This window comes from Monomorium pharaonis, unplaced genomic scaffold (genome assembly GCF_013373865.1).
Source record: "Monomorium pharaonis isolate MP-MQ-018 unplaced genomic scaffold, ASM1337386v2 scaffold_471, whole genome shotgun sequence".
NCBI lineage: Eukaryota > Metazoa > Arthropoda > Insecta > Hymenoptera > Formicidae > Monomorium > Monomorium pharaonis.
In genome coordinates, this window is record NW_023415771.1 from 1,046 (window position 1) to 25,506 (window position 24,461).

General features: G+C 26.9%; 3 protein-coding genes and 2 long non-coding RNA genes across 5 annotated transcripts; 3 read left to right on the plus strand and 2 right to left on the minus strand.

Moving 5' to 3' along the window:
• Positions 1-418: 418 nt before the first annotated feature.
• Positions 419-2,407, minus strand: LOC118648498 (protein ALP1-like). The gene is made up of 2 exons (XM_036294817.1): positions 2,191-2,407; positions 419-1,415 (listed from the first exon to the last, which is right to left on the minus strand). Exons 1-2 carry the CDS (start codon positions 2,208-2,210, stop codon positions 419-421), a joined length of 1,017 nt encoding a protein of 338 aa, XP_036150710.1. The 5' UTR covers positions 2,211-2,407.
• Positions 2,408-7,752: 5,345 nt separating this feature from the next.
• Positions 7,753-9,109, plus strand: LOC118648500. The gene is made up of 4 exons (XM_036294818.1): positions 7,753-7,930; positions 8,007-8,017; positions 8,095-8,220; positions 8,552-9,109. Exons 1-4 carry the CDS (start codon positions 7,753-7,755, stop codon positions 9,050-9,052), a joined length of 816 nt encoding a protein of 271 aa, XP_036150711.1. The 3' UTR covers positions 9,053-9,109.
• A 1,131-nt stretch (positions 9,110-10,240) lies between these two features.
• Positions 10,241-11,814, minus strand: LOC118648501. The gene is made up of 2 exons (XM_036294819.1): positions 11,674-11,814; positions 10,241-10,895 (listed from the first exon to the last, which is right to left on the minus strand). The coding sequence occupies exons 1-2, from the start codon at positions 11,691-11,693 to the stop codon at positions 10,241-10,243; spliced, it is 675 nt and encodes a 224-aa protein (XP_036150712.1). The 5' UTR covers positions 11,694-11,814.
• A 6,640-nt stretch (positions 11,815-18,454) lies between these two features.
• On the plus strand, positions 18,455-19,647 carry LOC118648499. The gene is made up of 4 exons (XR_004965314.1): positions 18,455-18,571; positions 18,659-18,797; positions 19,157-19,303; positions 19,553-19,647. It is a non-coding gene; the product is annotated as an uncharacterized LOC118648499 (long non-coding RNA).
• LOC114254377 lies at positions 19,643-24,461 on the plus strand. The gene is made up of 4 exons (XR_004965315.1): positions 19,643-19,692; positions 19,891-19,982; positions 24,058-24,323; positions 24,415-24,461. It is a non-coding gene; the product is annotated as an uncharacterized LOC114254377 (long non-coding RNA).

Genomic DNA, 24,461 nt, shown 5'->3' on the forward strand with positions numbered 1-24,461 from the left:
TTAATATTTTTATTTGTATTCTATTAAGGTTAACTTATTGTTTTAATAATAATAATATTTTAACATGTTTTATTCGCGCGTATTACATTAGATATATATATGTGATAAAAATGATGTATTACTTTGTATATTTTTGTATTTGAGTTGTGATAAATAGATATAAATTTAAATCTAAAGAAGTGTATCAATTATTATGAAATAAAGTAAAGTATTTTTATGAAATATTATGAAATAAAACAAAAGAATTATGTACAAAAGAACATATATGTGCGTGTTTTAAAAAATTAACAATAATAAAATTTTGCTTAAAGAGATAAAATAAAGTTATTAATAATCAATGAGACAATTAATCTTTTTCAATACGTATATCTTGCCATGGGATAGTTTCTACTGTATTAAATATGTGCAGAAATGGTCTCTAATAATAAACAGCTCTATCAGTACAACGATTTCCGTTTTGATGTAAAATACTATTCAAATTTGATTGGATACTCTCAGAAATATTGTTTCTCAATTCCAAAGAAATATAAGAATGTGCTTTTTTTTGTAATAAAAAATTATGTAGAATGCAACAAGTATATGTAATTAATTCTACCTTTTCAACTGAAAGAGGTATAGTATTTAAGAGAATACGAAATCTGTTTGCCATAATGCCAAAAGCGTTCTCTACCGTTCTACGCGCTTTACTTAGTCTATAGTTAAAAATTTTTTTTTCATTGGTAAGATTGCGTCCAGGATATGGTTTCATAATGTTTGTCTTAAGAGGAAAAGCATCGTCTGCTACAATTACATATGGCATATCAACATTGTATCCAGGTAAAGAGGATGGCAAAGATAAATTTAATGTTCCTGAATGCAACTGTGTAGCCAGAGAACTTTCTCGAAATACAGAAGCATCATGCATACGACCATTTCTGCCTACATCCACAAATATAAAATTATAGTCAGCATCTACAAGAGCAAGAAAGATTATGCTATCTTTTCCTTTATAATTTCTATATACAGAACCTGCTTTTCTTGGTGGTCTGAAATTAATACGTTTCCCATCTAATGAGCCTAAACAATGCGGAAATTGCCACTGTATATTGAATTTCTCTGCCAAAACTTGCCATTCAACTGGACTAGATGGACAATTAAAAACTTTCTTTTCAAGTACTTCAACAATTGCTTTTAATGTATTAGGTATTATTTGAGATAATGTATTAAGAGCGATTCGTACAGAATACGATAAATTCATGAATGAATTTCCTGTAGCAAGATAACGTAATGTTACACTTAATCGATCTTGAGCAGGGATAGCTTGTCTCATTACTGTGTCCTTTTTTTCAATTAAAGGTGCAACAGCATGTAACAACTCCTCGAGCACAAGTTGCTCCATACGTATATAATTTTGAAAAGAGCTTGGATCTTCGATACTGCAATAAATAACAGGAACTTTAAATTAAAAATAAAATAAAATGCGAGCAGGTTATAATATTACTAATAATATTAATTAATTAATATTAAGCAGGATATTAATATTACTAATAAAAACCCAAGTTGTAAATAGCTCTGTTGATTAACAATTAAATAAAAGAAAAGAAGTACAAAAAAGCTTTACAGGTTCTTTGTATAAGCATGTGTTTAATAATAAGATTAAAATTAATAAATGGTCTGTCATCAGATCATTTTTAATATTTGCTAACCAATTAACAATAAACGCGTGATCGTACTATCATTTTTATTCTAAATAAATATATATTACTTTTTTATTAATGGTTTGTATTATAAACATATTTGTAAAATAATTTCTTAATTATTAAAAATGACAGCTTCATAATTTCTTTACAACTTGAATAATAAAAATAATAATCTCACGTAAAATCACTACCAACAGCTTTTTAACAAATTTGAATATTTTATTACGTTATCTTTTTAATTATTTTGCAATTTGCCTTTAATTTTTAATTATGTTTTATAAAAATATTAATATTTATTGTTAACCGGCTAGCAAATATTGAAAATAATCTAAAGATAGACCAAAACATTTATCAATTTGTTGTCATTAAACACATATTACACGAAAAACCTGTTTTCATCTTTCAACTCCTTTTTCATCTTTTTTCTATTATATTACAAATAAGATTAAAAACATTAATGTATAAATATATTATATATGTACATATACATGTGTAAATTTTTATTACAAACCTTAGTTCTTTATGCAACATTGTTAATGTATTGCTAACTGTATTTCTATGTTGCAGCCAATATCTAGCCCAATTTCTCTTATATTTCTTTCTTTTTTCTCTTTCTGCAATAAGAAAAAGAGCAACTGCAGCTAATTGTCGTCTTCTTATTGCAACTTCTATTGTAAAAGATACTGTATATGAATATCATATAAATATCACATAAATATAAAGAAAATAATAAAGATAACCCAAAAAATTTTTTTAATGTTTTTTTTTTTTTCATAAAAAGTAACAGTAATTTTATTTATAATTAGCTGAATATATGTAATATTTCATTAAGTTGTATAAAACTTGATAAAAAAAACTTTCTATTTATGTCTTTTTTGCTCTATTTACCTTTTTTAAGTGTTGCTAACAACAAATCACGTAGCAAAAATAGCACTGAATCTATTATTGAAAACTAGCATGCTGACACGTACAGCAGCGCGCAGCACGCAACTTTTCATGCTACATAACTAGTGTGACTGTTAGTAAAATTGTCTCGCATGCGATCTAGTATAAAAAATCGTATCGTGTGCCGCAGGCTTAATAAAAAAAAACTTAAGAATTGCATTATTTCCAAGTTTAAATAGTAAAAACGTGCCCCAACCAGCAAAACAATATTAAAAAAATGTTTTCAACAGTATTTAAAAAACATTTTAAAAAACATTTCTAAAAACGTTAAAAATAATGAGATAAGTTCCTTTTTTAAATTAAAAAACGTTTTTTTAAATGTTTGGACAATATTTTTTTAACATTTAATAAATATAACATTTAATAAATAATTGTTTTAAAATTAAAGAAAATGTTTTTTTGACATTTGGTAAATTATTTTTTAAATTTTACTAAACATATTTACAACAAAAGCAAAAAATTGATTGCATTATTAAATAATTTTGATAAATTTAACGTAATCTCATCAATCTAATAAATTTCTACGATAATTTTGTGAAGGGGAGAAGACTATACATGTTTCAGCCAAGCCACAGTACCTGTTAGAACATATTTAATTTCTACATCTAAAAAACGATCATCTATCTATAGTGTCGACCACTCCCGACGTTGCTTGACCTTGAAGATTGTACGCATCTTAATGCTTCGTGATGATCCATAAATACTTTATGTTAATGCACACATATTTGTTATATATTATTTCAATAGATGTTGTCAGAAGGATGAAACATGTATAGTTAACTTATATTTTTATAAATAAATAAATAGTATTACAATTTTTTACTGATTTTCACATATGCGAAATAGTATGTGAAATATGAAAAGATCTATTTTTGCTCTGTTCGTAAAAAATAAAAAATAAATGTCATTTCTTATAATTTTTGAGTATTGTTAATATGCCATATTAATTGTTTCAATAAGTACAATGTTGTCTTAATCTTTCTTTATGTTCCGATGTTTTAATGTGAAGTGAATCTATGTAATGTAAGAGTCACAAAAGCGTATAAATAAAACCTCTGAGGCACATTTCCTCTTTACACTTGATTTACACACTACATAATTAGTGAAGCTTCCCAATCATAATTTAAATATTTTTTTAAATATTGTTCTAAACAACTTTTTAATGCAAAATAATTATTACATAAACATTAAATAAATGTTATGTAAATATTATTTTAAACAATTTAATAAAATTAATAGAATAGAATAGAATAGAATCAATTTAATAAAATATTAATTAATAATAAATAAATATTAATTAAATATTATAAATATTTGTCCTAAATTATTATAATTATTGTAACTTAAATATTAATCAATATTAGATAAATAAATATAAAATATTATTTTAAATATTTTTTTAAAGATAAAGTAAATATATAACATATATAAATATTAAATAAATGTTATATAAATATTATTTTAAACGATTTATTAAATTGTTAAATTAATATCAAATAAATATAAATTAAACGTTAAAATATTTTAGTCCTAAATTATTATTTCAAATAATTAATTATTGTAACATAAATATTATATTAATATATAAAAATATTTTTAAAGTATTACTTTAAATATTATTTCAAAGATAAAATAAATATTACATAAACATTAAGGATGTATCGGACATACAATCTTAGACAAAGTGCATGAAGTTTGAAATACTTAAATATCTGTCTAACGCATAATAAATCTAGATGTAAGAAACTTGAACGATAGTTGGAGTCTTATTTTTACTCTCACAAAAGTATTTTTCACGTATTTTGCGATTTTTTTCACTTATGAATTTAAACTTTTGACAGTGAAAATGCACAATTATTTCAAGTTATATTTTATTTCTTTAAAATGGTGTAGTTAAACAATTGAAACTTGGCAGATATTTTCATCTATTTATATACTAAATGTACAAAAAAGTTCAAAACACTGGTACTAATTTCTTCTATATTTTTTTTAGCTGTTTTATCATAATTTTACATGGTATCCTTTTCCATCTTATGGAAAAAGACGATCTTGACGTATAAACAGCTACAAAAATATAGAAGAAATAGTACCAGTGTTTTGAATTTTTTTGTACATTTAGATGAATATGAATAGATGAAAATATCTGCCAAGTTTCAATTGTTTTCACTACACCGTTTTAAAAAAATAAAATATAACTTGAGATAATTGTGCATTTTCACTGTCAAAAGTTTAAACTCATAAGTGAAAAAAATTGCAAATACGTAAAAAATACTTTTGTAAGAGTAAAAATAAGACTCCAATTATCGTTAAAATTTCTTACATCTAGATTTACTATGCGTTAGACAGATATTTAAGCAATTCAAATTTCATGCACTTTTGTCTAAGATTGTATGTCCAATACATCCTTAAATAAATAATGTTACGTAAATATTATTTTAAACAATTTATTAAAATGTAAAGTCAATATATTAAATAAATATTATGTAAATATTATATAAATAGATAGTTGTCCTAGATCATTATTTTAAATAATTGATTGAAATATAAATATTAAATTAATATTAAATAAATATTTTTTAAGTTTTATTTTAGATATCATTTTTAATATAAAATAAATATTAAATAAACATTAAATAAATACTGCGTAAATAATTTTCTTAAACTATTATTTTTATAAAAAAATTAATTATTTTTAAATATTAAATGAACGTTAAATAAACATTTTATAAATATTTTTTCTAAATCGTTATTTAAAATGAATAATTTATATAAAATGAATATTAAATAAATATTAAATAAATATTATTTGTACAATAAACATTAATGTAAAAATAATTAAAAATAAATATTTGAAAAACATTTAAAAAATATTGCTTGCTGATTGAGATATTGTCTTTTTTGACTTGCCGAAAAGACGTCTTACTGACGACGTCTTTTGGCTTTGACGAAAAGATAACTTAAAAATGTCAACTTTTTATCACTTTTAGTCTTAGGTGTGCTGTCTGGGTTATTGTTATTATTAATATTATATTACTATTGTATTATTATTATTATTACTTATTGTTATTGTTTCTTTTGTTTCAGGAAGACGTTTAAGAAACTCTTAAAAAGATTATATTTATATAAAATTATAAAAATTATTTTTTAATATAAGTATTAATATTATAATTTGTTTAATGAAATAATATTGTAAATATAATGCAAAGTTTATGTAATAACTAAGTAAAATTAAATATTAAATAATTATATTTAATTATTATTAAATAATTATATTGTTATATTATAAAATATTGTTACCATATGTTATGTCATATATTTATTGAATATTTCAATATATTAATATATTATATTTTATTCATTTTATTGTATTAAATTTTGAAATTAATAAATTTTATTATTGTAATAATGATGATTACAATGATGACAATGATAATATAATGATGATATAATATTATTATAGTCTTTATTATCGAACTGGGATTGCCGGTCCACAACATTATTTATAATACTACTACAATATTATATCTTACTACTTCCATATTCCATTTATATTACATAGCCTTTAACGCAGCTTCCGTATTCTCTTTTCACTCATTCATGCCTAGCTCCATCCTCTTATGTTCTTTTTCTCTCTCTAATCCCTGTCACGCGGGCCTGGCTATTTGTGATCTTACAACCTTCTCCTCCCTCCCCTACCCTTGTTTCTAAATATAACCTCTCCTTTTCACGTCCTTCTTCCTCTTATGACTTCCTTTTTAGTTCGCATCTTTCGTGCTCTCCGTCTCTCTTCCATCTTCCTGCGGGTGTCCCTGAGAGGTCGATGCTCGGCTCGCTATTCAACATCTTTATCAATGACCTTTGTCATTCCATAACGCACTACCACCATCTCCAATGACAAGGACAATCTCCAAATTTACATTTATTTTTACGCTCATCGATAGTCTTTCTTCTTTACTTAAAAAATAATAAGACATAAGAGAATTTAAAATATACATTTTTAAGTTTACTTTTATATATTTTTAATAATCTATTTTTTCTAATACAATATTTTATTTATGTCTGAAAAAACGAGAAGTAAAATAATGGAAATCATATATATTTTTATGTGATCAAACAGATAGGTTAATACAATAAAATTTCTATATAATTAAACAATCAAATATGTTGATTTTGTGATAGATCGTAAAACATAATTTATTTGTATATTTATTACATATTATTTTGACACAAAAAATACGCGCGCAGTTTTATAAAAATTAAATTAACGCTAATTTTCTAATGTAATTTTTGTTTTATTTTTGTACACTCTTCTTTTTCTACATCATCATTTTACCTAAAAACATGGAACTGTTTTTTTTGTCCTCTTTTAACTTCTATAAAAGAAAGACTATCGATGAGCGAGAAAATTGTTATTCATTCAGACAATAAACCAAAAATTATTCAGTTCGAATACAAAAAATAATGTTGTACAAGCAATATAAATAAATATATTACAATATAAGTGTCAGAAGTATAAAGCCAGCGGCACACGATACGATTTTTTGTACTATAAGTTTTGTTAATGGATGCCTTACATGCGGCTTTCTTAAGTACTGTGCGTGCTCCAATCATAAGTGTGCTACTAGTTTTGGCTTCACACGTGCAAAGTATTTTGCGTATTAGGTTAATATTTCAGTTAAAAGATTTTTGGAGACTCTTATATATATATACATAGGTGATACGGTGCACCAAATTTATTTTTTAGTATTTTAGTAAGTATTAAAATAATTACATAAAAGATATTAAAATAATTAAAAAAAAAGAAAAAGTAAGTTTGAATAATACAAAATTTTAATTATTAACAGTGAATACTTGCACTACAGTATTAGTACACATTTATATTTTTAATGTTTTATTTATAAATTATCTAAATAGAATAAAATATTAATAGCGATCAATAATATATATTTTATTAATATAAACAATATAATAACTGTATTAAATAATTTGTAAGCAAAAATGTATTTTATCTTTTTGTAACATAACCTTTTTTTATAACTTTATTGAATAGTTTTTAATATGCACTAATACTATTTAATGCAAGATCAGTTAATGTTATCAGATTAATTAAACAAATTTTTACATAAATATGGCAACGTGGACAAAAGAAGCTGTTCAAATTTTAATTGATGCATATAAGAATGAGCCTTGTTTATATCAAACGAGAAACCCAAATTATCACAATAAAAATCTACGTAATGAAGCATTGGAACGCATTTGTGCAATTGTCAGTACTGTCAAACCAAATATAACGGGAAAAGAATGCAGTATTAAATTTTATAATTTAAGAAATCAATTTAATACTGAAAACGCAAAAGTAAGAGCCTCAATTAAGTGGTATAGGTAGTGAAAATGTAAGTATATATATTTAATTAAAATAATGTATAGATTAGACATAATGATTTGTATTGTTATGTAATACAAATTACAGGTGTATAAACCTAATTTATGGTATTACGATGCTTTAAAATTTCTGGAAGAACATATAGTTCCCAGAAAAAGTAAGAACTCACATCTACCAAATAGTACAAAAGATACACCTGGTTTTTTGTTACACGTAAGTAGATATTTAAAGTAATTTAGATTTTTAAATATGTTAAATTTTTGTAACAATGACTATTTCTAAAACTTTTTGCATAGAATAACATATTTAAATAATAATTGTATTATAATAATATAAACATATTTTACTAATTTGATTTTTTTACAATCTTTTTACATAGTTAAATAAAATATAAAATAACATTTTATATTTTATGCAAAATTTTAAAATATTTAAAATATAAGAGACATTTTATAATTAATTATGTAAAGACAGATAAGAATAAAAACGTATATAAATAATACATTTTTATTATATGAAATATACTTTATTTTTTATTTTATAGCATGATTATGTACAAACATCACAAGACTTAGAAGAATTGCAAGAAATGTTGGTTGAAGATAATAATGTCTATGTACATGAAGAGGATTTAAATAATAATAATGAAGAATCACAATCATGTGCATCTTCATCATCTGATAACATAATTGCTACAACACCATCGATTTTAAAACAAAAAAAAATGCAATCAAGATCTTTACCATTTACTGATTTATTTAATATAAATACGTCAAGTCCATCAACATCATGTTCTGTACAATCATCGCCAAATGTTGGTAATGCATTACAATCTTCATCCACTACTCATAATCCTAAGAAGCAAAAAATAAAAAATGGGGATGCTTATGTAGAGGCAGTTGAATCGATTGCACAATCTTTAAAGATGCCATTAACACCAGTTACACCAGTTAATGTTGCAACTGATAGTACAGACCCTGTAGATACATGTATGAATTTTTTGGATCCCTTATTAAAAATATACGAACTCCAGATCTCAAATTAGATATTATGAACACTTTGGTACAAACTGTTGTTAATGCTAGTCTAACAGACTTAGAACGAGTTAAGATAATAAGATATATGTGGATTAATATTCTAATTATATTACATTGATCTCATGTATTTTATGTAATGGTATTCTTATAAACTTATTCTTAGGTATAATATAAAATATTATGTAAAACATTAATTTTTAAAAAGTTTAATCAAAGTACAAATAGTCTGCAATCTAGAAAAAAAAGTTTTTGTTATGTTTCTGCTAAGGCAGATCAAGGACTGTAAAAATATTTTTTTATTATAATAAGGTTTAATTAAAGTATTGATATTGAAAATTACTATGCAATCCAAAGAAAGAGTGTTATGGTTGTTACAAATAAAGGTGAACCGGAGTGTAAAAGCGTTTATTTTTATTATAAAAAAGTATACACAAGATTAATATTTTTATTTGTATTCTATTAAGGTTAACTTATTGTTTTAATAATAATAATATTTTAACATGTTTTATTCGCGCGTATTTACATTAGATATAATATTGTGATAAAAATGATGTATTACTTTGTATATTTTTGTATTTGAGTTGTGATAAATAGATATAAATTTAAATCTAAAGAAGTGTATCAATTATTATGAAATAAAGTAAAGTATTTTTATGAAATATTATGAAATAAAACAAGAATTATGTACAAAAGAAACATATATGTGCGTGTTTTAAAAAATTAACAATAATAAAATTTTGCTTAAAGAGATAAAATAAAGTTATTAATAATCAATGAGACAATTAATCTTTTTCAATACGTATATCTTGCCATGGGATAGTTTCTACTGTATTAAAATATGTGCAGAAATGGTCTCTAATAATAAAACAGCTCTATCAGTACAACGATTTCCGTTTTGATGTAAAATACTATTCAAATTTGATTGGATACTCTCAGAAATATTGTTTCTCAATTCCAAAGAAATATAAGAATGTGCTTTTTTTTGTAATAAAAAATTATGTAGAATGCAACAAGTATATGTAATTAATTCTACCTTTTCAACTGAAAGAGGTATAGTATTTAAGAGAATACGAAATCTGTTTGCCATAATGCCAAAAGCGTTCTCTACCGTTCTACGCGCTTTACTTAGTCTATAGTTAAAAATTTTTTTTTCATTGGTAAGATTGCGTCCAGGATATGGTTTCATAATGTTTGTCTTAAGAAAAAGCATCGTCTGCTACAATTACATATGGCATATCAACATTGTATCCAGGTAAAGAGGATGGCAAAGATAAATTTAATGTTCCTGAATGCAACTGTGTAGCCAGAGAACTTTCTCGAAATACAGAAGCATCATGCATACGACCATTTCTGCCTACATCCACAAATATAAAATTATAGTCAGCATCTACAAGAGCAAGAAAGATTATGCTATCTTTTCCTTTATAATTTCTATATACAGAACCTGCTTTTCTTGGTGGTCTGAAATTAATACGTTTCCCATCTAATGAGCCTAAACAATGCGGAAATTGCCACTGTATATTGAATTTCTCTGCCAAAACTTGCCATTCAACTGGACTAGATGGACAATTAAAAACTTTCTTTTCAAGTACTTCAACAATTGCTTTTAATGTATTAGGTATTATTTGAGATAATGTATTAAGAGCGATTCGTACAGAATACGATAAATTCATGAATGAATTTCCTGTAGCAAGATAACGTAATGTTACACTTAATCGATCTTGAGCAGGGATAGCTTGTCTCATTACTGTGTCCTTTTTTTCAATTAAAGGTGCAACAGCATGTAACAACTCCTCGAGCACAAGTTGCTCCATACGTATATAATTTTGAAAAGAGCTTGGATCTTCGATACTGCAATAAATAACAGGAACTTTAAATTAAAAAATAAAATAAAATGCGAGCAGGTTATTAATATTACTAATAATATTAATTAATTAATATTAAGCAGGATATTAATATTACTAATAAAAACCCAAGTTGTAAATAGCTCTGTTGATTAACAATTAAATAAAAGAAAAGAAGTACAAAAAAGCTTTACAGGTTCTTTGTATAAGCATGTGTTTAATAATAAGATTAAAATTAATAAATGGTCTGTCATCAGATCATTTTTAATATTTGCTAACCAATTAACAATAAACGCGTGATCGTACTATCATTTTTATTCTAAATAAATATATATTACTTTTTTATTAATGGTTTGTATTATAAACATATTTGTAAAATAATTTCTTAATTATTAAAAATGACAGCTTCATAATTTCTTTACAACTTGAATAATAAAAAATAATAATCTCACGTAAAATCACTACCAACAGCTTTTTAACAAATTTGAATATTTTATTACGTTATCTTTTTAATTATTTTGCAATTTGCCTTTAAATTTTTAATTATGTTTTATAAAAATATTAATATTTATTGTTAACCGGCTAGCAAAATTGAAAATAATCTAAAGATAGACCAAAACATTTATCAATTTTGTTGTCATTAAACACATATTACACGAAAAACCTGTTTTCATCTTTCAACTCCTTTTTCATCTTTTTTCTATTATATTACAATAAGATTAAAAACATTAATGTATAAATATATTATATATGTACATATACATGTGTAAATTTTTATTACAAACCTTAGTTCTTTATGCAACATTGTTAATGTATTGCTAACTGTATTTCTATGTTGCAGCCAATATCTAGCCCAATTTCTCTTATATTTCTTTCTTTTTTCTCTTTCTGCAATAAGAAAAAGAGCAACTGCAGCTAATTGTCGTCTTCTTATTGCAACTTTCTATTGTAAAAGATACTGTATATGAATATCATATAAATATCACATAAATATAAAGAAAATAATAAAGATAACCCAAAAAATTTTTTTAATGTTTTTTTTTTTTTTCATAAAAAGTAACAGTAATTTTATTTATAATTAGCTGAATATATGTAATATTTCATTAAGTTGTATAAAACTTGATAAAAAAACTTTCTATTTATGTCTTTTTTGCTCTATTTACCTTTTTTAAGTGTTGCTAACAACAAATCACGTAGCAAAAATAGCACTGAATCTATTATTGAAAACTAGCATGCTGACACGTACAGCAGCGCGCAGCACGCAACTTTTCATGCTACATAACTAGTGTGACTGTTAGTAAAATTGTCTCGCATGCGATCTAGTATAAAAAATCGTATCGTGTGCCGCAGGCTTAATAAAAAAAAACTTAAGAATTGCATTATTTCCAAGTTTAAATAGTAAAAACGTGCCCCAACCAGCAAAACAATATTAAAAAATGTTTTCAACAGTATTTAAAAAACATTTTAAAAAAACATTTCTAAAAACGTTAAAAATAATGAGATAAGTTCCTTTTTTAAATTAAAAAACGTTTTTTTAAATGTTTGGACAATATTTTTTTAACATTTAATAAATATAACATTTAATAAATAATTGTTTTAAAATTAAAGAAAATGTTTTTTTGACATTTGTAAAATTATTTTTAAATATTTACTAAACATATTTACAACAAAGCAAAAAATTGATTGCATTATTAAATAATTTTGATAAATTTAACGTAATCTCATCAATCTAATAAATTTCTACGATAATTTTGTGAAGGGGAGAAGACTATACATGTTTCAGCCAAGCCACAGTACCTGTTAGAACATATTTAATTTCTACATCTAAAAAAACGATCATCTATCTATAGTGTCGACCACTCCCGACGTTGCTTGACCTTGAAGATTGTACGCATCTTAATGCTTCGTGATGATCCATAAATACTTTATGTTAATGCACACATATTTGTTATATATTATTTCAATAGATGTTGTCAGAAGGATGAAACATGTATAGTTAACTTATATTTTTATAAATAAATAAATAGTATTACAATTTTTTACTGATTTTCACATATGCGAAATAGTATGTGAAATATGAAAAGATCTATTTTGCTCTGTTCGTAAAAAATAAAAAATAAATGTCATTTCTTATAATTTTTGAGTATTGTTAATATGCCATATTAATTGTTTCAATAAGTACAATGTTGTCTTAATCTTTCTTTATGTTCCGATGTTTTAATGTGAAGTGAATCTATGTAATGTAAGAGTCACAAAAGCGTATAAATAAAACCTCTGAGGCACATTTCCTCTTTACACTTGATTTACACTACATAATTAGTGAAGCTTCCCAATCATAATTTAAATATTTTTTTAAATATTGTTCTAAACAACTTTTTAAATGCAAAATAATTATTACATAAACATTAAATAAATGTTATGTAAATATTATTTTAAACAATTTAATAAAATTAATAGAATAGAATAGAATAGAATCAATTTAATAAATATTAATTATAATAAATAAATATTAATTAATATTATATAAATATTTGTCCTAAATTATTATAATTATTGTAACTTAAATATTAAATCAATATTAGATAAATAAATATAAAATATTATTTTAAATATTTTTTTAAAGATAAAGTAAATATATAACATATATATATTAAATAAATGTTATATAAATATTATTTTAAACGATTTATTAAATTGTTAAATTAATATCCATAAATATATTAAACGTTAGAAATATTTTAGTCCTAAATATTATTTCAAATAATTAATTATTGTAACATAAATATTATATTACATATAAAAAATATTTTTAAAGTATTACTTTAAATATTATTTCAAAGATAAAATAAATATTACATAAACATTAAGGATGTATCGGACATTTGTAATGCAAAGAATTTTTGTTTGTAGTTAAAAATGAACAAATTATCGATTCTTAAGATCAGCTGAAAATAAAGTCACTTCTCCGTGCGATAATTACGACGTTCCCATGCGGTAACCATCCAATTCACTCGCATGTCTGATTTCGGCAAACTCTTGGCTCCTGATTGGTAACGTGCATTAGCCGCATTCAACCGCAAATATGGTGTCTTTATGGAATTTTTACGGAATGCAAAACGATGATTGGTCCCCGCGTCGCCGCGTTACTGTGTTGCCGCGTCGTGTGTGCCAGAGCCATTAGTTTAACGTTTCGCTGGCCCATTTGGGTCTGCGGCGGCGGAGACAGGGTTAAAGAGTTTTCATCCGAGCGTGCCCAATCTCTCTCTGAAGTATAGATCGACATTTTACTTGAATTATATAGATAAAATATCCTATATCTTACATTTTAATATTTACAAATCACTCATTTGCTACGATGACATAACTCAAAAACAAAAAATCCCTTTAAACGTTTTGAATCATTAAAATTTTGTAAATTATTTAAATGCAATTTTGGTGTAGAATTTAATCTACTGATAACAGAGGAATGGATCGAAATATCATTAGCTCTTCACTCAATGTATTTAATTCACATCATAATAGTCTTTCTCTTGCAGACAATTCAAAAATTTCAAATTATGTTTTGTTGTAGCAAATGAGCGAAATATACATAACTAATTGAACATGTTGAGTCTTTTGAAGTCGCTACATTTTTTAAAGAGGGTGGAAAAAAACTAATTCGACAATGAACTCATCCATCAATTCCATTCGATTAATGCGTAGAAATGGTTCTTTCATTCTTTCCTGAAAAAATTAATGAAAAGATTGCAACGATGATTTCTCAATAAATATTTTTAATTAATACACTATTAAGGTCTGATAAAAAAAATTTTTACCAAAGAAATGAATTTCATTCAAGAAAGTATCTAAGGAATCAATGCATTTTATCGATACATTTAACATTCTCTTACTAGAAAATAAATTGTTTTTACAAGAACATTTGTACTCCTTAGTATGGCAGAAAATACTCTTGCCTTAATCAATAACTTCAGTCAGTAATTCTTCGACTAATGAATAATTCAGAGAAAGATAAATGCAACGCATCCAATAATAAAAGTTTAGAAAGTGTACTATAAAATAAAAGATAAATAATAAAAAAAAGTTAATGATGAGTCGCAGATAAATATTACCTGAGTTTGAATGTTCACAAAATATTTTTTTCTTGTTTAAGTCTAATAAACGGCGTCATATAATAATATAATAAGCGTCGAGCGAGAGATGTGAGACCGTTTAGGCGAGTATTTTCAGCATGAGTCTCAGCGTGCATGTGCCAAAGGTGCGTGCAAGGCGAAGACGAGTGCTGAAAACAACACAGGAACCACAAAAATCCTTCCTCCATAACACATACAATTTTTGTAACACAAGTATGACTTCGACTTTTGAAGGAAGGATAAATAAAAAAATTATTAAAAAATGTATTGCAACAAGAAAAATCTGTTAATATTAAATGTTAGTATTAAACATTGTAGTAGTCATCTGCAAACTAATTTATTGCTATTCTTTAACAACAGACCTTGTCAAATTACGTCGGTGACCGGACGAAAGGAAGTCGCTGCCCGCTAGAAGGCCAGGCTCAATTTTGTACCGCATACCGACAACTATCGGTGTCGTTGCGCAGATATTAACCATATAAAATATCTGAGCAACGACACCGATAGTTGTCGGTAGACGATGCAGAATTAAAGGAACTCTACAGAATTGAGCCCCAGACCCTAGGAAGTAAATCGGCGAAAGAGGATCGGCATCGGCAACGTAAGATTGTAGTGGGGAATTCTCACTAGAAATATTCGGTGAAGGAACTTAGGCAGGATTCACACTGCGTCCGACATCCGAAGTACCGATGATCCGATATCCAATGGAAGAAAGGATTTTTAGATAGCAATTCCTTCACACAAGACGCAGCAACACAAATTAACGGCTTCTGCCCGCTGATGGCACGCATGCCGCACGGCAGAAGTTGATAAGGGAATACCGCAATAGCCAATTAATGGACGAGTTGAAGCCGGCAAACGATTAGGTCTGCTTACCAAGCGATTAAACATGATTGGTTTTTACTTTTAGATTCAACCAATCATGTTCAACTGCTTGGCGAGCAGGCTTAGCTGCTTGGCCGGCTTGAAATCGCCCAATGACTGGGCCAGCGAAACGTTAAGCTAATGGCTTTGACACACAAGACGCGGCAACACGGTAACGCGGCGACGCGGTGACCAATCATCGTTTTGCATTCCGTAAAAATTTCATAAAGACACCATATTTGCGGTTGAATTGCGGCTAATGGTTACCAATCACGGTTACCAATCAGGAGTCAAAAGTTTGCCAAAATCCGACATGCGAGTGAATTCTGATTGGTTACCGCATGGGAATCGTCGCAATTAACGCATACATGGAGAATTGACTTTCATTTTTCAAGTGATCATTACGAATCGATAATTTGTTCATTTTTCAACTACAAACAAAAATTCTTGCATTACAAACAACTACAAACAATTCAAAATAAGAATCTCATTTCTATATAGGCTTAACCTTAAAAAAATTTTTGTTTTTAAAAAATTCCTAACGGTTTTTAAAAACTCAATGACTTTTAAACGGTTCGACTAAAAACGAAACGAAAAGCACCACAAACAACTACAAACGATTTCAAATAAGAATCTGATGTCTACATAGGCCGGCTTTAAAAATTCCTAACGGTTTTTAAAAAATCGAAAACTTTTAAACGGTTCGACTACAAACGAAACGAAAAGCACTACAAACAACTACAAACGATTCCAAATAAGAATCTGATGTCTACATAGGCCTGGCTTTAAAAAAATTCCTAACGTTTTTTCAAAAATTGATAACTTTAAAACGGTTCGACTACAAACGAAACGAAAAGCATTACAAAGAACTACAAGCGATTCCAATAAGAATCTGATATCTACATAGGCCTGGTTTTAAAAAATTCCTAACAGTTTTTTAAAAAATCGAAAACTTTTTTACGGTTCGATTACAAACAAAACGAAAAGTACTACAAACAACTACGAACAATTCCAAATAAGAATCTCATGTTCATACAAGGTGTAATGTAATCGGAAGCCATTTCGTAATGGAAAGATAGACGGGATCGAAATGAACTTAAAAGTCCAATATTGTCTTGGGTTAGGTCTATCAATAATCGAAATATAAATTTTTTTAAATTGTACGAATGAGAGCGCGCCGTGTGAAGAGCCGAAACGCTCGAGCTGTAGCGCGGCCCACTGTGTCGAGCATTGGCTGCCAGCGGCGTAGGGAAGAAGGAGAAGCGGTGCCGCTGCCTGAGCTTCGCCGCCCTCGCATCTCACCGCACCGCGCCAACACTCGTGGCGATGGCAGCTATGCACATTTTGCGATTACTTGACAAATTAAGAGTTAGCAAAGATATGACAAATTAAATCCGTAATAAACTGCTGTGATTAAGAAAGTCGAAAAAGCGAAAGCGATAGATACTTATGGAATCTACAAATAATCTAATTTCTATCGTAATTGTGAATAAGTAAATTAATAAAAGTTTTTCGTACATTCACGAAAGATTCTTTCTTTTTCTTTTACTACAAACGATATTTTTTACTACAAACGAAATAACGTTTACTACAATCCTCTACACGCTAAAATCTACCAGAAACACTTAGGAAAATTTTATTTGATAACAGTCGGGTGCCAACTTCACGGACCTCTCTGACTTCATGAATTTAGTATGGCTGGGCGAGAGGCTAGGTGCCTTAAACTCAAAATCAATTTTTTTTTTATATTTTATATACGTCAGCTATTCAATAAATGGGATGAAGTTATAGAAAATAATGGAAATTATTTTAAATATTAAACCTTTACCTGATGTTTCGTCGCGAATAAACTTTAAATTTGATAAAAATTGCACCGAATTAATTTATATATAAGATATATCTATTATATTATTAATTACTAGTGGAAAGAAATACATATAAATATTTTTCTTCAAGATACTGTAAGTTGTAAAAAAATTTTTATATTATTTGTGTGTGTGTGTGCGTGCGTGTATTTGTAAATTGATGTAAATTACATAAATAATAGGATATAGCTTTAATAATTTAAAAATATTTCTTTAATATTATTAACTACTATATTAATGTATACATATATATATGTATATATACATGTAATGTATACACATAGAATAGAAATTGTTAATAATGGCCTATTAGTTTCCGCAATGGACTCGTGAGGTGATTAAAAGAATACTTTTTTCTTAAATTGAATGGTATATTATATGTATGTACGTCTTACATGGCAGTAAGCGCACACGACAATCTCAGACGCATGGGTTTGCACCGAAAAGTACAAGAAGCGGAACTCGCTTGATCTCATGATCATTTTCATGAAATGCAATCACTACAATAGTGCCATCTGAACTTTACAATATGTTCTTAACTTTAGCGGATTGTTGAGTGTATCAACAACTAATATGCATCAGAATTATAGCTAATTTATTATTTTTATAATTTTTTATAATCTGTTTTTTTTTAAGTAGCAAACATTTCTTAGAATAAAAGAATTATTATAATTTTTCTAATTGGCATTGTTGTTCTGTATGTTTTAGACTCATATCATTTGCCGAATTTCAAGCATTTGAAGGACTTCTCTGTGTACCAGATGCTCTGTATAAAACAGCTTTTCGACTCTTTGATACTAATGGAAATGGAATGGTTGCATTTGGTAAAAACTATCACAAAATTTGTCTCTTTCTCTCACTCTTTAATTTATATGTTGTTTATAAGGATGAATATTATTGCTAATTTGCAGAAGAATTCGTTGAGGTAATGCGAAAAACTGTACTTTCATCAAAAATGCCCTTTAATATGGATAGTAGTTTTATCAAACTTTATTTTGAAAAGATAAGAAAAGACTGATTAGCTATGCAGAGTTTAGTCAGTTTTTGCATGTGAGTATCTTATTCTGTCTGTTACATATTAAATGAGAAATTTGTTTGTTATTTTTATTCGGGAAATAACCCAAGTATTATATATACAAACGTAATAAGTGACAATGATTATGAAATATGTTTATAACACTACATGTTTATTTTGTCTTTTAACATAACATATAATGTATATGTGTATAAGTTGACTGAGATATTTTAAAGTATCGTGCAGCAATGTTTTTTGTTTCGAAATGTTTTATATATATTTTATGAAGAAAATTGTCTTTTGAGAAAGGAAAAGCCACAATTTTAAGGAAGCAATTGCGAATTGTAATATAAAGATAAATTCAGGATAAGATTCTAAAAATGCTTATTCTTAGGACTTTCATGAAGAATATGCGACAGAAGCCTTTAAAAAATTTGATAAGGATGGCGCAGGTTTCATATCAGCGTTAGACTTTCAAGACATCATGCTCAGTATTAAGAGTCATTTACTCACTAAAGATGTGAAGGATAATCTAATTGCTGTAAGTATTATCTAAAATATTATCTAAAATAGAAGACTTTTTTAATTAATAAATGATGTTTTTTTTATAATCACATTTTGTCACAAATACAAAAACAAATTATTTAAGTCGATGTGTTTAAACATGTGTGAAATATTTGCTAATTGCAAATTAATAATAATCCTTTGAAAATTATTTCAAAGTATTAAAATTTATTTGAGCACTTAACACACAATGCTACATAATAAACTTTATTTTTTCACTTTGTAGGCAGTTGGTGCCGGCCAAAGCGGACGGAAAGTCATTTTCCATACTTTATGGCATTCAATTCTCTCCTAAACAATATGGAACTTATTAAACGTATCTACTTAATGCGACCAACGGTCATAGATACCAGGAAGTTACCAAAGGTAATCTATTTTAAAGAAAAATGTATAAATAAATCTATATTAAAAACTCATTTTTTTCTTCCTATTGATCTAAAAATCTTATTAAAAAAATGAATTTTGAAAATTTAATTATTTACAATTAATTAATATGTTAAAATTTTAAATAATTTTTTAATTTTATTATTAACTTTCTAAATTTTTAAATTAATTTCTATCTAGTAGTTATACTAGGCGGGTTCTGACTCAAACAATAGATTGGGGGGAAAAGTGGAAGAAGGAAGGACGGATGACGTCACCCGGAAGGAATGGAGGTAATTACCATCATAATTTCAAAATTCCTTTGTTTATTATTCTCTGTAACAAATGACCCTATCATAAAGTTCAAAATCGTTTTGTTTATTTATTCTATAACAATTGACCCTGTCATAAATTTCAAAATTTTTTTTGTTTATTGTTTTTCTCTGTAACAAATGATCCTATCATAAATTTCAAAATTCTTTTGTTTATTATTTTTATAACAATGAGAAACTTCTCTTCAACATGTTTTTGAAAGTCCTTTGTGCTCAGGGGTTGCCGCTTAGGTACATAGGTAAAGAAATTTTATTATTATTTTAGTAGAATAGAGGAAAGACACCGAATTTGGAACAGTTTTCTAAATTGGAACTCTCTTATTTCTTAAGACTAAACAGTGCATCATACATATATCGATAAAAATATGATCTGCTTAGTTAATTAAAGAAATAAAAACCTATATTTCAACATTCGTATCCTTTTTTTATATAAAATCTGCTAAAAACGAATTCCTCAAAAGCGAGAGTTATATTGGCACGATTCTGTCTCTTAACCCTCTGACCGCATGCTATCAAAAAGTCACGTTCACCGCACACATGGGTGTACGACACCCGGGAAACTTTGACGATTTGTATTTCGGGCAAAATCGATGAATTTTAATCCATTTTTTATTCCTATAGAAAATTTCTCAGAATTGTGATAAAATAGGTTAGAAAGTCGTATGTATAAAGTGGAAAGAGATATATTCGATAGACAGACAATAAATCAAAAATTTTGCATAAAAATTTTTTTTTTTTTCAAACGGCTGCATTTTGTAGAAAAAAAAAAAAAAATACTTCAAATATGGTAATTTGAAAGTTGAATAGTTATATTTTAAGAATCTGTTATCAATTTTTTGATTTGTTCCAAAAAGTATATTTTTTTAGAAATATGAATATTCACTATTTTCGATCTAACGGTTAATACCGTAAAAATCAAAATCATCGGAATATTTGTGAATAAAACGACAATGATTATTGTTTTTATGATTTTTATTGTTTATTTAACTCAAATAAAAAAAATAAAAGTTCAATATCCACCTTTCCGTGTATTCACTTCTCTGGAAACATACACAGAAAAAAAGAATGTTCTTGTTAAATCAAAAGATTTATTTGAATCAGAGATGAGCGAATTTGTAATTGACTATTACCAAATTAAAAATGCTCAAACAATGAATAATTAAATGTGATTTAATTACACATTATTTTGAACATTTGTAATTAAACACAACATTGAATTACAATTTGTTTGAGCATTTGTAATGAATGTCCAAAGTAATTAATTATACTATCGTAATGTAATTACATTTGTGTAATTTAATTACATTTTAATTTTTTTCGAATTGTGTCGAATTAATGACAAAGAGAACGTGAGAGTGTACATACTGTACACAATGAATAATACATGTGTATCTAGCGGAGAAAGCGACATTTTTTAGACGAGCGTGAAGTTTGCCTTCTGCTTGGCAAATATATTTTAACATTTTATTTGTAAATTAAATTTACATGTATGGAATAACAAAGAAATAGGTCGTGAAAACGTATCTTTTTTAATAATTGTTTCTTTTATAGAATTTTTTCTTTTACACAGATAAATTTTTAAAAGTTTGGAAAAAAGTTAACAAGTTAAAGTTTATGTATTTCAAAAATGTCTAGTTAAAAATTAAGAATTAAATTTAAATTAAAAGAGTTAAAGTAAAAATGTTGTCTACAAAATAAAGAAACGAATACGTTGGCTTTTAAAAATAATTTTTTTTTATTAAATGCAATAAAATTGTGAAACTTGTTCTACCGCATACAACACAAGTATAAAATGTAATATAAATATTCAATAAAAATCAAAACATTAATTTAAATTAACGTTTAATTGAAAAAATTCAAGCATTAAATTCTCTAATCTGTATTTTTAGTGAGAATTAAAATCTGTATTTTCTCAATCAACTAAAAAACTTTAACATCCAATTTTTTATTGTATTTTTATTTTCAATTAAAAATTAACATCTTAATTCTATATTTAATAAAAAAATATTCGAGAAATTTAATAAGATACTTTTGTGAGCTTGAAAATTACTACAATAGTTTGTATCTTATAAAAACTTCAATTATTCTTCATGACACTAATACTTAAACAATGTAATCATCACATTTATATCTCTGCTTTTTGGCTTCCAATAATGCTGATAGTTTTGAAAAAATGTTTTGTGGAGTAGCAGTATACTGTTTATTCGCGGAAAGAAGTCTACTACATATAGGAAATAGTCATACCTCCCTTATGGCAAATTCAGATAGAACATAATTCGAATGATAAAGCCAAATTTCTATCACTCCATCGCGCAATGTCTGAATTTACCTTTAAAAATTGTTGAAATAACTGATCCGAATCTTCAAGAATATTTAATTTAATTGTAGTAATAAATTGTAGTAATAAGTAATTAAAATTACACAAATGTTATTAAATTACACAATGTAATTATATTACAATAGTGTAATTTAATTACTTTGGACATCCATTACAATGCTCAAAATAATGAGTAATTAAATGGAATTTAATTCTAAATGCTGAAAATAATGGATAATTAAATGGATTTCAATTACAAATTATAAAAGTAATGTGTAATTGAATGTATAATTTGGAGACAAAATTATTTGCTGCCACCCAACTCTGATACTTATGCTATTTGTAAAATCACGTGATTTTTCAGAAAAGAAATTGATCTTTGTCGACGCGAACAAAATAAGTTTTTCACACCTCCATGGAAAGCCTTACTTCCGATGCCAGTAGAGCAGGGCGAAAGTGACCTTTCATGCACGTTGATGTAGCGGGTAGAAAGTACTCACTTATGAAAATATCTTGTGCATGGAGAAAGCTTTTTTTTCAGACTCGTATGATTGCCGCCCAAGCAGAAGGCCAATTTCACAGCTCGTCTAAAAAATGTCGGTCGCTTTCTTCGCTGGGTACACAATATATTATTCTTGCAGTATGTACAGCATGTACACTCTCACGTTCTCTTTGTCATTAACACAATTCGAATAAAAATTAAAATGTAATTAAATTACACAATGTAATTAAATTACACAAATGTATAATTAAATTACACAAAGTAATTACATACGATAGTGTAATTTAATTACTACTTGGACATTTATTACAAATGCTCAAACAAGTTAGTAATTCAATGGTGTTTAATTACAAATGTTCAAAATAAGTGTAATTAAATCACATTTAATTATTCATTGTTTTGAGCATTTTTAATTTGTAATAGTCAATTACAAATTTGCCCATCTCTGATAAGTATAATAGGTGAGACTCTTAGAGCATCCCTTAGACCTAAAGGGCAAGGTATCAAGATCGCAACTAGTCAGTTCGTAGAAAGCGCATGTTAATTTTTTTTTTAAGTTAAGTTTATCGAGTGAAGTGTTACAAAATGGCCATGCAAACAATGAAATAGAAATCATCGACATCGCGGACGACTTCGATTATATAGAAATGATAAATAACGATAATGTAAATATTGCAAATATGATTGATAACAATGTAAATATTGTAAATATGGCTGTATATAATCATCAAATAAGCACTGCTAATATTTTCCCCCACGAAATGGATGCTATGCATGTCATATATGAATTAGATGAAATGTGCCTGATCTCAATTTTGAGGAAGAAGAGGATCACGAAAGCGTGCTATCTAAAGATAGTAATTATATAAGTGACTGTGATGATGATTTCTTCAACTCCATAGAAAAAACCCATTACACAAGTGCGAGCATTAACACCAAAAATTAAACATTGTGCTATCTACTCCTATTATAAGACTGAAGAATATTCATCCGGCCCATACTTGGTGTGTGTACCGAATGCATGATTGGAGTGGCGGACGCAGACGTTAACAAATTGTACGTCGTGCATGAACATTTAATGAACATGTTTTAATGCAATTAGCGACAAATACTGCTCTAATTGCAGAAGATCGTTACTTATTTTGATTATGCAAATTGTCTCCATCTTGCACGCAATAAATTATTTATTAAATCAAGACCATAAGTCACATTCGCAGTTACAACAATAGTTACAACCATAGTCACCATGCCCATTACTACTACTACTATCAAGACTTGGAGGGGCGCATTGTATAAGAAGACCTCCAACATCGCCCCATATCAGTCGCTTATTACAAAGCTTCAATATCCTCACTACAGTCTCTCATTACGGACAGCAAAGGTTCCCGACAACGTTGACTGCTGGAGTCAATCGGTGAAAGACGGATTTCTCGACTATGATCTATTACGTTCCAATCCAGAAAAACGAAGCGTGCGATAAACCGTAAGTATTTTTAATTAAATCTAAATTGTTACTATTTATTTGGACTTTTACTTCTAACTCCCTGTATTCTTTTTATATATTTTTTTTGCAGAACAATATCGCGCCATACTCCCCGCATCTTAAGAAGATTTCTACTTA

What these genes read in the sequence shown, in the direction of transcription:
- LOC118648501 (XM_036294819.1), bottom strand. Translation starts at nt 11,693, where the DNA reads ATGTTGCATAAAGAACTAAG. An exon ending in ATGTTGCATAAAGAACTAAG is followed by an intron (nt 10,896 to 11,673) that starts GTTTGTAATAAA and finishes TATTTATTGCAG; the next exon opens with TATCGAAGATCCAAGCTCTT.
- LOC118648498 (XM_036294817.1), bottom strand. Translation starts at nt 2,210, where the DNA reads ATGTTGCATAAAGAACTAAG. An exon ending in ATGTTGCATAAAGAACTAAG is followed by an intron (nt 1,416 to 2,190) that starts GTTTGTAATAAA and finishes TATTTATTGCAG; the next exon opens with TATCGAAGATCCAAGCTCTT.
- LOC118648500 (XM_036294818.1), top strand. Translation starts at nt 7,753, where the DNA reads ATGGCAACGTGGACAAAAGAAGCTGTTCAAATTTTAATTGATGCATAT. An exon ending in CACCTGGTTTTTTGTTACAC is followed by an intron (nt 8,221 to 8,551) that starts GTAAGTAGATAT and finishes TTTATTTTATAG; the next exon opens with CATGATTATGTACAAACATC.